At 40.3% G+C, this 13422-nt stretch overlaps 1 protein-coding gene across 1 annotated transcript in view; it reads left to right on the top strand.

The window, feature by feature from the left end:
- csmd2 (CUB and Sushi multiple domains 2) overlaps positions 1–13422 on the top strand; it is a 573225-nt gene that overhangs the window by 169556 nt on the left and 390247 nt on the right. Inside the window, 1 exon segment of the mRNA XM_033045391.1 lies at positions 11977–12171. Coding sequence (XP_032901282.1) covers positions 11977–12171 — 195 coding nt within the window.

Below are 13422 nucleotides of genomic sequence, written 5' to 3'. Positions count from 1 at the left end.
GATGATTGAACCCAAGGAGACTATTGCAACCATCCTTTGCCAGGCAAAGAGAGGTTAACCTAAACATTACATCCATTTGTTGGAAACTGAGTACGTGCACACATCCAAGCAGATATTTGTGCTGTTGCCTCATGGCTCAAGTGACGTGGGTTCAATCTGATCCCTGGTGTATCCTGTGTAGATTAGCACTTTCATTGTCTGTGTACTAAAATGCATTATTTGGTATATTAATTGACTGTTCTAAATTATTTATATTACTATAATATAATTATGTATAATATATAGTTAATACTTATATAAGCTGGTAGGCACAGTGGCGCAGCGGTAGAGTTGCTGCCTTACACCGCTTACAGCTTCGATCCTGAATACGGGTGCTTGTATGTACGGTGTTTGTACATTCTCCCGTGACCTGCGTTAGTTTTCTCTGAAAACTTCAGTTTCCTCGCACACTCGAAAGACGTACAGGTTTGTGGGTTAATTGGCTTGGTATAAATGTTTTTAAAATGTCCCTAGCGTAGGAGAGTGTTAATTTGCTGGGGTCGCTGGTTAGTGCGCCGAAGGTTCTGTTTCCACTCTGTATCTCTTAAACTAAAATAATATAATTACATTCTATTGTATGAGATTTATGTAAATATAGTTTATATGAATCATAAATGTCTAAACATTTTATAATGTATATTTATTTATACATGTGTGGGTGCCAGGCAAATTGGAGATATGTGAGAGAGAAGAGTTACAGAGAATAAGTGGTGAATTGGGACTGATGGGGTTCTCTGCGAGCTGGATTAGACACAGCTTGCCAAATGGCCTCCTCTTATGTTGGAAATAAATAAACAGACTAACAACATGCATCTCTGTGGGCTTTCATGAGAAATGGCCAAATGTGCCAGCAAAAAATGCAATTGTTCTTTAGAGTTGAAGCAAGGAGTTAAAACAATTCATGGGCAAAGAATCAAAAAGCAATGAAAATCTATAATGGCATTGGCATGATTTGTCTATCAAGCCTAGAGAAAGAAATCATGTAGTAATCCCTTAATAACTTGAATCTGTAAAAAATGATTTGATTGAATTAGAATTGCATCTCCTCCAGGGAAGAATGAGAAATCAGTAATATAAGCTGATTGGTCGTGTGTGGCTTGATGGAATGGGAAAATTAAGGCCGGGCATATCGGGGTTGATGCATGATTTGAGAACAGAAATAATCTGAGCACATAGATGTAACTGTTGTAAATTCATATATTTCACCATTATTTCAATATTTCCATCATCAATTCCAGTGTCCACACTTAATAGGAACAGCTTTATTGAGATATTTACCTGCATTACCACTTGAGAAGATGCTAGTATTTTTCAACATGAGCTATGAAGCTGTCAGCTTCCTGCTACACCTTGATGAAGGAAACAAGGGACAGTTTTGAAATTTGATTTTAAATGTATGCAGAATTAAGAAGAATAAACTCAATCCTCAGTGTGTGATTCAGAATCACCGATCAAATGTAGAGGGTTCCTAGACATTCGTGTTTTTCAGGATGGAGTTGGAGATTGGATTCCTGGAATGGGAAAGTAAATGGTAAAATCAGACTGAATCATGTGATCAGGTGGTGTAACGGTATAGTTGCTGCCTAACAGCGCCAGGGACCCTGGTTCGATCCTGACTTTGGGTGCTTGTTTGTACGGAGTTTGTACGTTCTCCCCATGACCTGCATTGGATTTCTTTGAGTTCTTTAGTTTCCTCCCATATGAGAAAAACGTACAGGTTTGTACGTTAATTGGCTTGGTATAAATCTATAAATGTAAATTTGTCCCTAGCGTGTGTAGGATAATGTTAATGTGCGGGGATTGCTGGTCAGTGCGGACTCGGTAGGCGAAAGGGCTTGTTTCCACACTGTACCTCAAAACTAAACAAAAAAAAAGTAAAGAGCAACTCCCTGGGCCTGATTCCCATTACTGGCTTTCAAAATACTCTCTCAGAGACCACCTTAGATGCAACTGCTTCAATTCAAAATATTGGATGGGAATGAATGTATCCCATGTGCAAAAGATGCACGTTGTACTTAATGGCCCAATGTGCTCCATTGAATATCTGGATTGACGCAATTCAGTCAGAAAACAATGGCAATTGGATTCCACTTGTAAAATAAGTTATATGTAGTTTATACAATAGAGTAACACAGTCCCAGTCGATATGCTTTCTAGGCCATTGCCTGAATCCATTGGCCCTCATTGACTCTCTGCCATTGCATCTTCAGGAGCAGTGTGCTTTTTTACTTTTCTCTATATTCAACATATATAAGATTTAATAATCCGTTTCAATGCTGTATCTCTCTTTCACTCTACAATCATTCAAGGAAGAAAGGAATGGAAAAGAATATTGATGGTGTGAACAGTATTTCTCGCTTTGAGACATTTTGGAGCAAACACACCAGAGGGCAGAATGGCCTGTTTCTGTGCTGTAAATCTTTGTGAAATTAATTTTTTCCATTTGCCTCTGCTTATCCACTTTCCTTCCACATTTCACTTCTCCTTTTCTCCTTCTCTCTTCTTCTCCTCCTGTTCAATTATTAACATTGTCCTGTCCGCCCTGTTACCTCCTCACCCCAATTTTCCCTGTTTTATTCCCTATCCTCAATTAGCCCTTTATAACCCGAAGATTGCAGTTGGTCTTAATCCTTTGTGTAAACCTGACAAATTACTCTTGCCTTTTTTAATATTAATTATAATCTCAAAGCTATTGTGGAGTGACAATATTAAAATTAAATGATCCGGAGGGAAGAATGAATGACATTCTGTGAATGGAATTATAACAGAGATAGCTTTTCTCTCGATACAAAGTGCTCGAGCGTCTTCATCAGTATGGTGGCCAAGTGGAAGAACTTAACAATGGGAAAAGAAATTGTAATGAAATGTTATGAAATTCAAGTAAGAAAAGAAGAAATTGTAATGAAGGAAACAGCATGAATAATTCAATACCACGCAGAAAATGAGCTGGCTGTACATGGCAGAAGAAATTGCCCAGAGATTCTGCTGAAGTTGTCCAGTTTTGCAGATGAACAGTCCTTAAATTGGAAGTGCAAAAAGACAAGATGCATAAGAACATTCATTTATTTGAAACAACTGGTATCTGGGGATAAGTTCCATTGATGTAAGTCTTTGGAGGGTTTCATAAACACATAAGCTTGGGGTTGATGGAAGTGGAGTATACCTGTGGTTTATTCTTGGCATTTGACAACAAAGGTTATTTTACAGTGGTGGTTGAATGTAAAATCAAGAATAAATTGGCAGAAACAGGATTGAGTTAGTGGACTTTGAATAATCCTAAATTTTGAGACTTAGATGAATTCTAAATAAGGCAACAACACATCCTCCACACTAATTCTCATCACCGGTGCCCCATGAGCATATGTTCCCAGTCCCCTACGATACTCTCTATACACTCACAATAATGCAGCCAAATTCTGCTCCATCTCCCTGTACAAGTTTGCAGATGACATCACCATGGTGGGCCGAATATTGAATGATGAAAGGCCAAGTACAAACCTCAACAGGTGCACCATAGAAAACATACTGTTGGGTTACATCACAGATTCAATTGGGAACAATTCTGCCCAAGACCGCAGGAAATTAAAGTGGTTGTGGATGTAGCTCAGTCCAACACACAGACCAAGCACCCAACCATTGGGTCCATCTGCACTTCCCGCTTCCCGTACACACCGAAGGAGATGCAATGGAATTGCGTTGTACAGTTGTTGTGCAATGACAATAAATGTATTCAATTCTATTCTATTCTATACCTAGAGAAATCAGCCAACATAATCAAGGACTATCGTGTATGAAGGTAGATACATCTCCAGGGCCTGATCAGATATATCCGAGGACATTGTGGGAAACTAGAGAGGAAATTGCGGGAGCCCTGATTGAAATTTACAAGTTGTCTTTAAATACAGCAGAGCTGCTCTGGAAAATTAGAATGCATGGGATCCAAGGAGATAGCTGAATGGATAGAAAATTGGCTTAATGGAAGGATGCTGAGGGTGATGGTGGAAGGTTACTTCTCGGACTGGAGGCCTGTGACAAATGGTGTGCCTCAAGGTTCAGTGCTGGGCCCATTACTGTTTGTCTTCTGCATCAATGATTTGCATGAGAACATACATGGCAAGATTAGCAAGTTTGTTGATGATACAAAAGTGGGTGGTTTTGCAGATAGTGAAGAAGGTTGTGAAAAATTGCAGCAGGATCTTGATCGATTGGCTAGGTGGGCGGAGGAATGGATGGTGGAATTTAATACAGGGAAATGTGAGGTGTTGCATTTTGGAAAGTCTAACATGGGTAGGACCTACACAGTAGGGCTCTTGGGAGTGTTGTAGAGCAGAGGGATCTGGGAGATCAGGTGCATGGTTCCTTGAAGGTTGAGTCGCAGGTCGGTAAGGTGGTCAAAAAGGATTTTGGCACATTGGCCTTCATCAGTCAAGAGTATTGAGTATGGTAGTTGTGAGATCATGTTGCAGTTGTATAAGATGTTGGTGAGACTGCATTGAAAATTAGGCCAAACTGAAACATACTGGTGATAAAGACTGGACAGGCTGGGGGTTTCTTTGGGGGGGTGGAAAAAGCTGAGGCTGGCTCAGATTGACGTTTACAAAATTATGAGGGGCATATGTAGCTGCACAGTGAGAAATATTTTCCCTCTGTTGAAGTATGTATTACCAGGCACCATACATTTAGAATAAATGATTTGTAGATGCAAGAAAATGCAGATGCTGAAATCATTTTGTAAGACACACTGTGTTGGACTAATTCAGTGGATCAGACAGCGTCTCTGTGGAACATGAATAGTTGATGTTTTGGGTCGGGACCCCTCTTCAGAAATGATTTAGGTGGTCTTTGAGGATGAACTTCTTTCATCTGAAGGGCTGTTGAAGTCTGGAATATGCTGCCTGAGGGGCTGTTGGGGCCAGGTACTTACAGCACACAGCATTTAAGAACTATTCAGATGGGCACTTGAAACATGATGACATAGAAGCCTGTGGGCCAAGTGTTGAAGTTATGACTATGACTCTAAGTGTTAGAAAGTAAGATCAGCATGGATAGGTACTTGATAATGACTAGGCAAAGTGGGTCATATGGCCTTTTTGTATGCTGTATCATTTCTATGACTGTGACTTAAGTTTTGTTTTAATTTTACCAGGACCAAGCTGGGATTGTGACCTGTGATCCTAAAGTAAAAGTAGCTTAATTATTTAATTTGGTAATATTAAATGGGGAACATTAACTGGCTGGGGAAGGCAGAGATGCCTCACTAACCCTCAAGCTGCCTTCATCGCAGTTTGAGGCCTCTTCAAATAGCTTGCTATAAGATAACCACAAATTTCACTGTACCAATTGGTGCATGTGACAATAAATGTCTCTTGTCTCTTGACTCTTGTTTAGATACAAAAAGCTGGAGTAACTCAGCAGGACCGGCAGCATCTCTGGAGAGAAGGAATTGGTGACCTTTTTAGGTCGAGACCCATCTTCAGACTAGTCAGGGGAAAGGGAAACGAGATATAGATGGTGATGTGGAGAGATAAAGAGAGAGATGCAAAAAGTAATGGTGATAAAGGAAACATGCCATTGTTAGCTGTTTGTTGAGTGAAAACAGGAAGCTAGTGCGACTTGGATAGGGAAGGGATGGAGAGAGAGGGAACTCCGTCCGGGGTTACCGGAGATGCTGCCTGTCCCGCTGAGTTCCTCCAGCTTTTTGTGTCTATCTTCAGTTTAAACCAGCATCTGCAGTTCCTTCCGACACAATAAGATATTGATTTTAATTAGATTATTGCCATATATACTGGGTTGCAATGAAATTACTTGTTCACATGCAGCTCCAAGAATAAACAGTATATTGTAATGATAGATACAATAATAAGTAAAACAACTGAAGCAGAACAGCAGAATGGTGCAAAGATTGGAGTGCGATCCGAAATGGTACAAATAATAACAAATACTTAAGTACAATAATGTAAAAACCGAGTGAGATAGTAATATGAGTTAGAGCAGCACCTCTAACAAATGGGGTGTGAAAGAGATGATTAATTCAGGAGTCTGATGGCCATGTGGAAGCAGTTGTTCTTAAATCTGATTTCTGAGCTCTCAGGTTCCTGTACCCCCTCTGAGAATGGAGAAGACAGAAAAGGGAGTGGCCTGTCCTTGTCGATACTTTCAGCCCTGCTGGTGTAACCCACCGTGAAGATGAACTGCATGGAAGGAAATAACAAACCCGTCTGTGTTCACCATGCACTGCAGATTTAGGCAGTTAACAGCAGAGCAGTGGCTATACGGGGCTGACATGCAACCCATCAACACATATTCTTTAGCATTCCATAGAGGTTCAAGAGAATCCATAAGGACTGCCGATTCTTCTCAGACACCAAAGGAAGTAATTACCCTGATCCCCTTTCTTGATCATCCATCAGTGTCACAAGATCAGGTGAGGTTGCTGGTGATGTGAATGCCAAGAAACCTGAAACTATAGACCATCACTGCAGTAGCTCCCTTGATAAGAACAGGGTTATGTTCACCCAGAGGCTTCCATAGGTCAACAACCAATTATTTTGTCTTGTGATGTTACGGGCTCGTTTGTTGTCCTTGTGCTACAACTCAAGACTCCCAATCTTTTTCCTGTACTTCGTCTCATCTTTGTTGTTGATCTGGCCGACAACAGTAGTATCTTTGGCAAAGACAAAGATCATTTCGGAGCTTGAGTCGTCACTGCACTTGGCACACAGTCATGAGTTTACAGGTTGTTTTGCAATTATATATTGCCGTTCCTTAAAAATGAGATACAAGAAAAATCACAATATATAAACAACTGAGTGAATGGTGAAAACAGTGCAATGGGCTAGAGTGTTTCTGACTTGCAAAAGTAAAGTCATTTTTCTCACATTTTCAAAAAAAAATCTTTTTAATAGCTACAAGTTTATTCTTGGTACTGCAAGCCAAACATATTGAAGACTGATTGTTTAAGTTAGTATCATAACACAGTGTCAATAGAAGTGTTTTGTGTTATTTTCACTGGTCACCAGCAGGGAAACAGATAGACTGTGTTTGAAAGAAAAAATAGTGTCTGATTGCTGCATGGATGTTACATAGAAACAGTTTATTTTCCCTAGTTTTCGTTCAAACTTGTTTTTGAATGACAAATAAAAAAATTCAATTCAGATTGCTTTTTATCTGCTTGTCAATTTTCAAAGTAACTTTGAAATGGGTCTCTCGTTCTTGATGGAAACCGCATTGTAACTAATCCGGTCCACATAAAACAAATAGTAATCCCGATTCATCAATTGTGTTACATCCAATTCAAATCATGATAACACGCATTGCAGCAGAACCACCTGCACAGGGAGTAGATGAGGGAACTGAGCACACGACCCTGAGAAGCACCAGTGTTGGATGAGAGGGTGGAGAAAATGTTAGGATCTACTAAGGACTGCTTGACAGGAAAATCAAAAGCCAGTTGCAGATGAGCTTATTTGGTACGATGTTGATGGCTGAGCTGTCAATGAATGAAGCACTTGATATAGGTATCTAGGTGACCCAGAGCTGGATATGGTGCAAAGGAGATGGCATCCCTGTAGTCCTACTTTTCCTGTTTGTACATTGTAAGTGATCTAAATTGTACAGGAGACCAGTATAGATGTGGGCCATAACCAATCGTTCATAGCATTTCATAATGGTAAATGTTAGTGACTGGATGGTAGTCATTGAGACAGGTCATTTTACTTTTCTTGGGGACTGGAATGATGGAGCTCTATGATGGGCGGCACGTTGGCGCTGCGGTAGAGTTGATGCCCTACAGTGCTTGCAGCGCCGGAGCCCCGGGTTTGATTCCGACCATGGGTGCTGTCTGTACGGAGTTTGTATGTTCTCTCATGACCTGCGTTGGTTTTCTCAGAGATCTTCAATATCCTCCCACACTCCAAAGAAATACAGGTATGTAGGCAAATTGGCTTGGTAAATGTAAATGTTGTCCCTAGTGTATGTAGGATAGTGTTAATGTGCGGGGATCATTGGTCAGCGTGGACCCAATGGGCCGAAGGGCCTGTTTCCATGCTGTATCTCTAAACTAAACTAGACTACTTGCAGCACAAGAAAACAAGAAAAATTGCGATTTACCTTCCCTTGACTTAGCTGTGGAAATCTTTTCACATAGAAAACAGATGAAATCATGTGCAAGCGTATATTTCATAATTTGCTGAATTACACATTCCTTTATTTAGTTGGATGTAATGGGAAGTATTTCAAACATCCCTCTATCAGATCTCCATTCCATTCTCCACAGAAAACATAAACAGACCAGTCATCTTCCAAAGACCTCAGAATCACTGGACTGCAATGTTCATGCTTCACTGATCAACAGACATAATTGCTCCTCTCCTCTGCTGCCAACACTGGACCAAGACCATTCCTATTGACTACAAACTAATTATAACTATTTTTTTTAAGACATTTTGTTTTTGATGTTCTGCACTGAATCAGCACCATCAAACACATAAGCACCACTATATTCATACACAAGGGAAAAATCTGGCAAAGGGCAGTTTCTTCAGAGTATCTGCCAAACTTTTGTGTTCATTAACTCAGGCCCATTATGCTAGGGCTTGAGTTTCTGAGGTAGTAAACTGTGAAACACCAGTTCCAGCAACTTGGAATGTTTATTTCATTTCAGCTCTTGCCATCAGTAAGTGCATAATTTGTGCTCGTTCCCAGAATCTTAATCTGATGCCGGGTGAAGTTTGATGAGTCCAATTATACTCCTTTGTGATTTCATTAAAGTAGGATTAAGCACATGGAAGAAAAATAAGTATGTAAGATTATTTTTAAGGGCATGTACTGTAATTGCAATGCATTTTTCTGGAAAGGACATCAAGACCAGACTTCAATGGATAAAAAGTGATGATCTATAATCTGATGCCTCAGGATAAACATTTTATAAGTGGTAAAGAATAAAGTGGTGAGACTCGGAATTTTGTCAACATCAATTGAGTCTAAATTATGGGAAGTCTTCGGACTTATTAAAGGAAGGCAGATTAATATCTGTACAGACTAAAAGCATTTTCAACTATTGAAACAATATCATTGAGGGTTAGTTAATACTTCACAGTCAGCTTCACAAATTGAAAATAGGGATAAATGCTGGATACAGTTAAAAGGAATCAAGAGAGAATATTTGAAAATGCTTCGAAGATCGAACAGTAAAGATGTTAAGATCATAGGGATGACTTTTATTCGGAGACCATGAGGATAAACGTTTTATATGTGCACCATGCCTAATATTTTTAAAGTCTCCTTAAAGGCAGAGATTGATGACAGTAAGTACTTCAACTCAATCTAATCATTCAATGGATGTGGGCTTCACAGGCTGAGCAAACATTTAATTGCTCGTACCCAGTTGCCCTTTGAGAAGATAGTGGTGACCTGCCCTCTTAAATTGCTGCAGCTCTTGAAGTCTAGTACATACACAGTGCCATATGGAAGGACTGGGATTTTGACCCAGTGATGGTGGAGAAATGAAGATACATTTCCTAGACAGGATGGTGTGTGGTTTGGAGGGAACTTCCAGATGTTGGTGTTCCCATGTTTTTGTCCCATTGACCTTCTATCCTGTGAAGGTTTGGAAAGTCGAACGACTCTTGGTGAGTTGCTGCATCCTGTAGATAGTTCATACTCTATTACTACTGTGATAGAGTGAGTGAATGGTTGTGGACCCTCTACCTAAGGATATGATTCATGGGATTATATTTCAATTAGTTTCATGCTAGGAGTTTGAAAACGGTCATGAATAGTTACAGAATGGTATCAATTTTCATCTGAACTGCATATAAGCGGCAAGGAATAATTTCCAATTGTTCAAACCAATGTGACAATATATATTATTCATCAAATGACTAGTCAGTAATGCTGCCTCACCCGCTGAGTTTCTCCAGCATTTTTGTCTACCTTCAATTTTCCAGCATCTGCAGTTCCTTCTTAAACATCCAGTGGTCATAGAAACATAGAAACATAGAAAATAGGTGCAGGAGTAGGCCATTCGGCCGTTCGAGCCCGTCCCGCCATTCAGTATGATCATGGCTGATCATCCAACTCAGTATCCCATCCCTGCCTTCTCTACATACCCCCTGATCCCTTTAGCCACAAAGGCCACATCTAACTCCCTCTTAAATATAGCCAATGAACTGGCCTCAACTACCTTCTGTGGCAGAGAGTTCCAGAGATTCACCACTCTCTGTGTGAAAAATGTTTTTCTCATCTCGGTCCTAAAGGATTTCCGCTTTATCCTTAAACTGTGACCCCTTGTCCTGGACTTCCCCAACATCGGGAATAATCTTTCTGCATCTAGCCTGTCCAACCCCTTAAGAATTTTGTAAGTCTCTATAAGATCCCCCCTCAAACTTCTAAACTCTAGCGTGTACAAGCCGAGTCTATCCAGTCTTTCTTCATATGAAAGTCCTGCCATCCCAGGAATCAGTCTGGTGAACCTTCTCTGTACTCCCTCTATGGCAAGAATGTCTTTCCTCATCATTTACTTGGATATAAGTGATAGAATTGTAGTGAAGTTAAGTGAATATTTGGCTGCCATGCGAGCACTTTGATAAATGGTGAAGCTATTGAGATGTGAGCAGTTTTGGACCCCATATCTGAGGAAGGAAGTGTTGGAGAGGGCCCAGAGGTAGGGTTGCCAACTGTCCCGTATTAACCGGGACATTCTGTATTTTGGGCTAAATTGGTTTGTCCCGTACAGGACCACCCTTGTCCCGTATTTGGCTGCTGTAACTCGGGTTGAGGGGACTGACGGGTCAGAGCATGGCATCCGGCTCTGCCTCACCCGTCCCGACATAGTGCAGCAGCAGCAGCGCCTCGCCCTTGGCCTCATCGGTCATCAGCACGGCCAGCTGTCCGACCTTCGGACCTTCGTTTACCGCCGACACTGCCACCCCCTCCTTCTCATGGCCAATCATTGGTTCATGAGTTGGACGGGGTGCCGGACTTTGCGTGCGACATCACGCGGGCCAAAACTCCTCAGCTGGCCCGCCCGCTGGGCTTTGTGTGCAGTCCAGCACCCGGGCCAACTCATCATTCACCCGGCCACAGCCGATCCGGTCAACGAATTGCCGTCGGGAATTTGTCCCATATTCTGACCTATTATAAATAAACTTGCTTGCTTGCTTGCTTTTGCCCCTTATTTGGGAGTGAGAAAGTTGGCAACATTACCCAGAGGAGATTTGTGAGAATGATACCGTGGGTGATGTGTTATTGTGTGCAGAGTGTTTGAAGGCTCAGGGCCTGTACTCGCTGGAGTTGAGAAGGACGAGTGGGTTCTCATTGAAACGTACCAAATAATAAAACGGCTGGATAGAGTGGAAACGGAGAGGGTGATTCTAGTAATGGGAGAGTCAAGGGCCAGAGGGAACAGCCTTAGAATTACAGGACATACCTTTAGAATGGAAATGAGGATGAATTTATTTAGCCAGAGGATGGTGAATCTGTTGAATTCATTGCCACAGACGGGGGTGGAGGGCAAGTTATTGGATATTTTTATTGCTGAGATGGCGGTATCAAAGGTTATGGGAAGAAGGCAGGAGAATGGGGTTGAGAGAAATAAATACATCAGCCATGAAAGAATGGCAGAGCAGACTCGATGGGCTGAATTGCCTAATTCTACTCCAATGTGTTATGAACTCTTATGTTGGGAGCTTTGCATGTCTCTTTTGGTATGCTAAAATCTATGATGAAGATAATTCCAATGATATTTTATACTTTGCTGTTCAAACTCAGTGTTTAATAGGATAAATTGAAACAAGGAATACCAGATGGAATTTCATGTAGAAAAATGTCCCCCTAATTCGTGAGCAGGATACTTGTTTCATTTGTTCAAATATATTATCTCTTATTGGAGGATGTGTACTTTCTGTTTTTAACATTACTATTTTTGTACATTTTCAGCATTCAGACACAATGAATGCCCCGATCCAGGAGTTCCAGTGAATGGGAGACGTTTTGGGGAAAGTCTTCAGCTGGGAAGCACTGTATCCTTTCTCTGTGAGGAAGGATTTCTCAAGACGCATGGATCAGAAACTATCTCCTGTATCCTGAAAGATGGAAATGTGGTCTGGAACAATGCTGTACCACTATGTGAAGGTAATCTAGTTTAGGGACAATATGTTTAATAATCAGAAGAATGCAATTCTGTGGGATTGTAGCCTGGATGAGTTATTTCTACTTTTGTTGGTATGATCTGAACTTTATAGTTAAATCATTTAATACTTATTTCAATAGAGGAAACATAGAATCGTTGTATAATTGTACTAAGATATAAAAATAAAATTCAGCCTGTTCATGCCTTTATATACCAATTTTAACAAAAGGGTTCACAGAAAAGTAGTAATATGTGTAAAATAAAAGCTTTGTCTCAGTTAGTTTAAACCTTGGTGGAATATTTTCAACAGTGATTTTGTTGATGAGAGGTAAAGACATCAGTATTATTGGGAAAATTCAGGTTTATTGTGTGTCAGGGGTTATGGGGAGAAGGCAGGAGAATGGGATTAGGAGGTAGAGATAGATCAGCCATGATTGAATGATGGAGTTGACAATGGGTTGAATGACCTAATTTTGCTCCTATCACTTATGACCTTACTGATATGAATCCCTAAGAAAATCTCCTCACAGTTTGTGAAGTAGAGTGCAAAGAAAATGCTATTATTGCTGTGATTTATAATGTCAACTATGAATTATATATTTTACCTCTGGCACCATAATGCCTATTATTTTTAATAATTACTATTTTGGCCTCGTAGTTGCTTTTGGCCTGATGTAGGGATATTTATTTATAACAGTTGAGGTAAAATAAAACAATAATGTGTCCAAAGAGTGCAATCTTTTTTTTAATGGTTAAATCTACTTTTAACAGCAAAGAGCATGTCAGTACATCAGGGGGAATTGATTATTGGAGTGTTACTAACAGACAGTTTTGATGAAATTGAGGATGTGTAAATAAGTGTGCATGGGTGCATGTGCTTTGACAAGAAGATTGAGACCTCAGAATAGTTATCTAAACTGTGCAAAGCGTAATGTTATTCAGTTAAAATTGTGCGGGTAACTTGAGACTGCATGCACACAAAATAAATGGCAACCTAGACACTGCTTGCTTCCTGTGGATAAACTGCAATGGATTTTTTTATAAGTTAAATTAATGCACTGAACAATATTAGGCAAATGAGATAAACACATTTCAAAGGAGCCCCCACTGTTCCTTTTGAGTTGAACAGCAGAAAATAAGTGTTCCAACCTTCACTGTAGGATTTATCTTTTTGCAAGCTTAGTAAACTTGAGATAATGAAAGTGTCGGATTACTTGTACTCATTGTAAGCATGCTTTATTTTTGCCAAGTAA

Source organism: Amblyraja radiata, chromosome 27 (assembly GCF_010909765.2).
Source record: "Amblyraja radiata isolate CabotCenter1 chromosome 27, sAmbRad1.1.pri, whole genome shotgun sequence".
NCBI lineage: Eukaryota > Metazoa > Chordata > Chondrichthyes > Rajiformes > Rajidae > Amblyraja > Amblyraja radiata.
The sequence above is the reverse complement of the archived record's forward strand: the minus strand, read 5'-3'. Positions and strand labels throughout refer to the sequence as shown.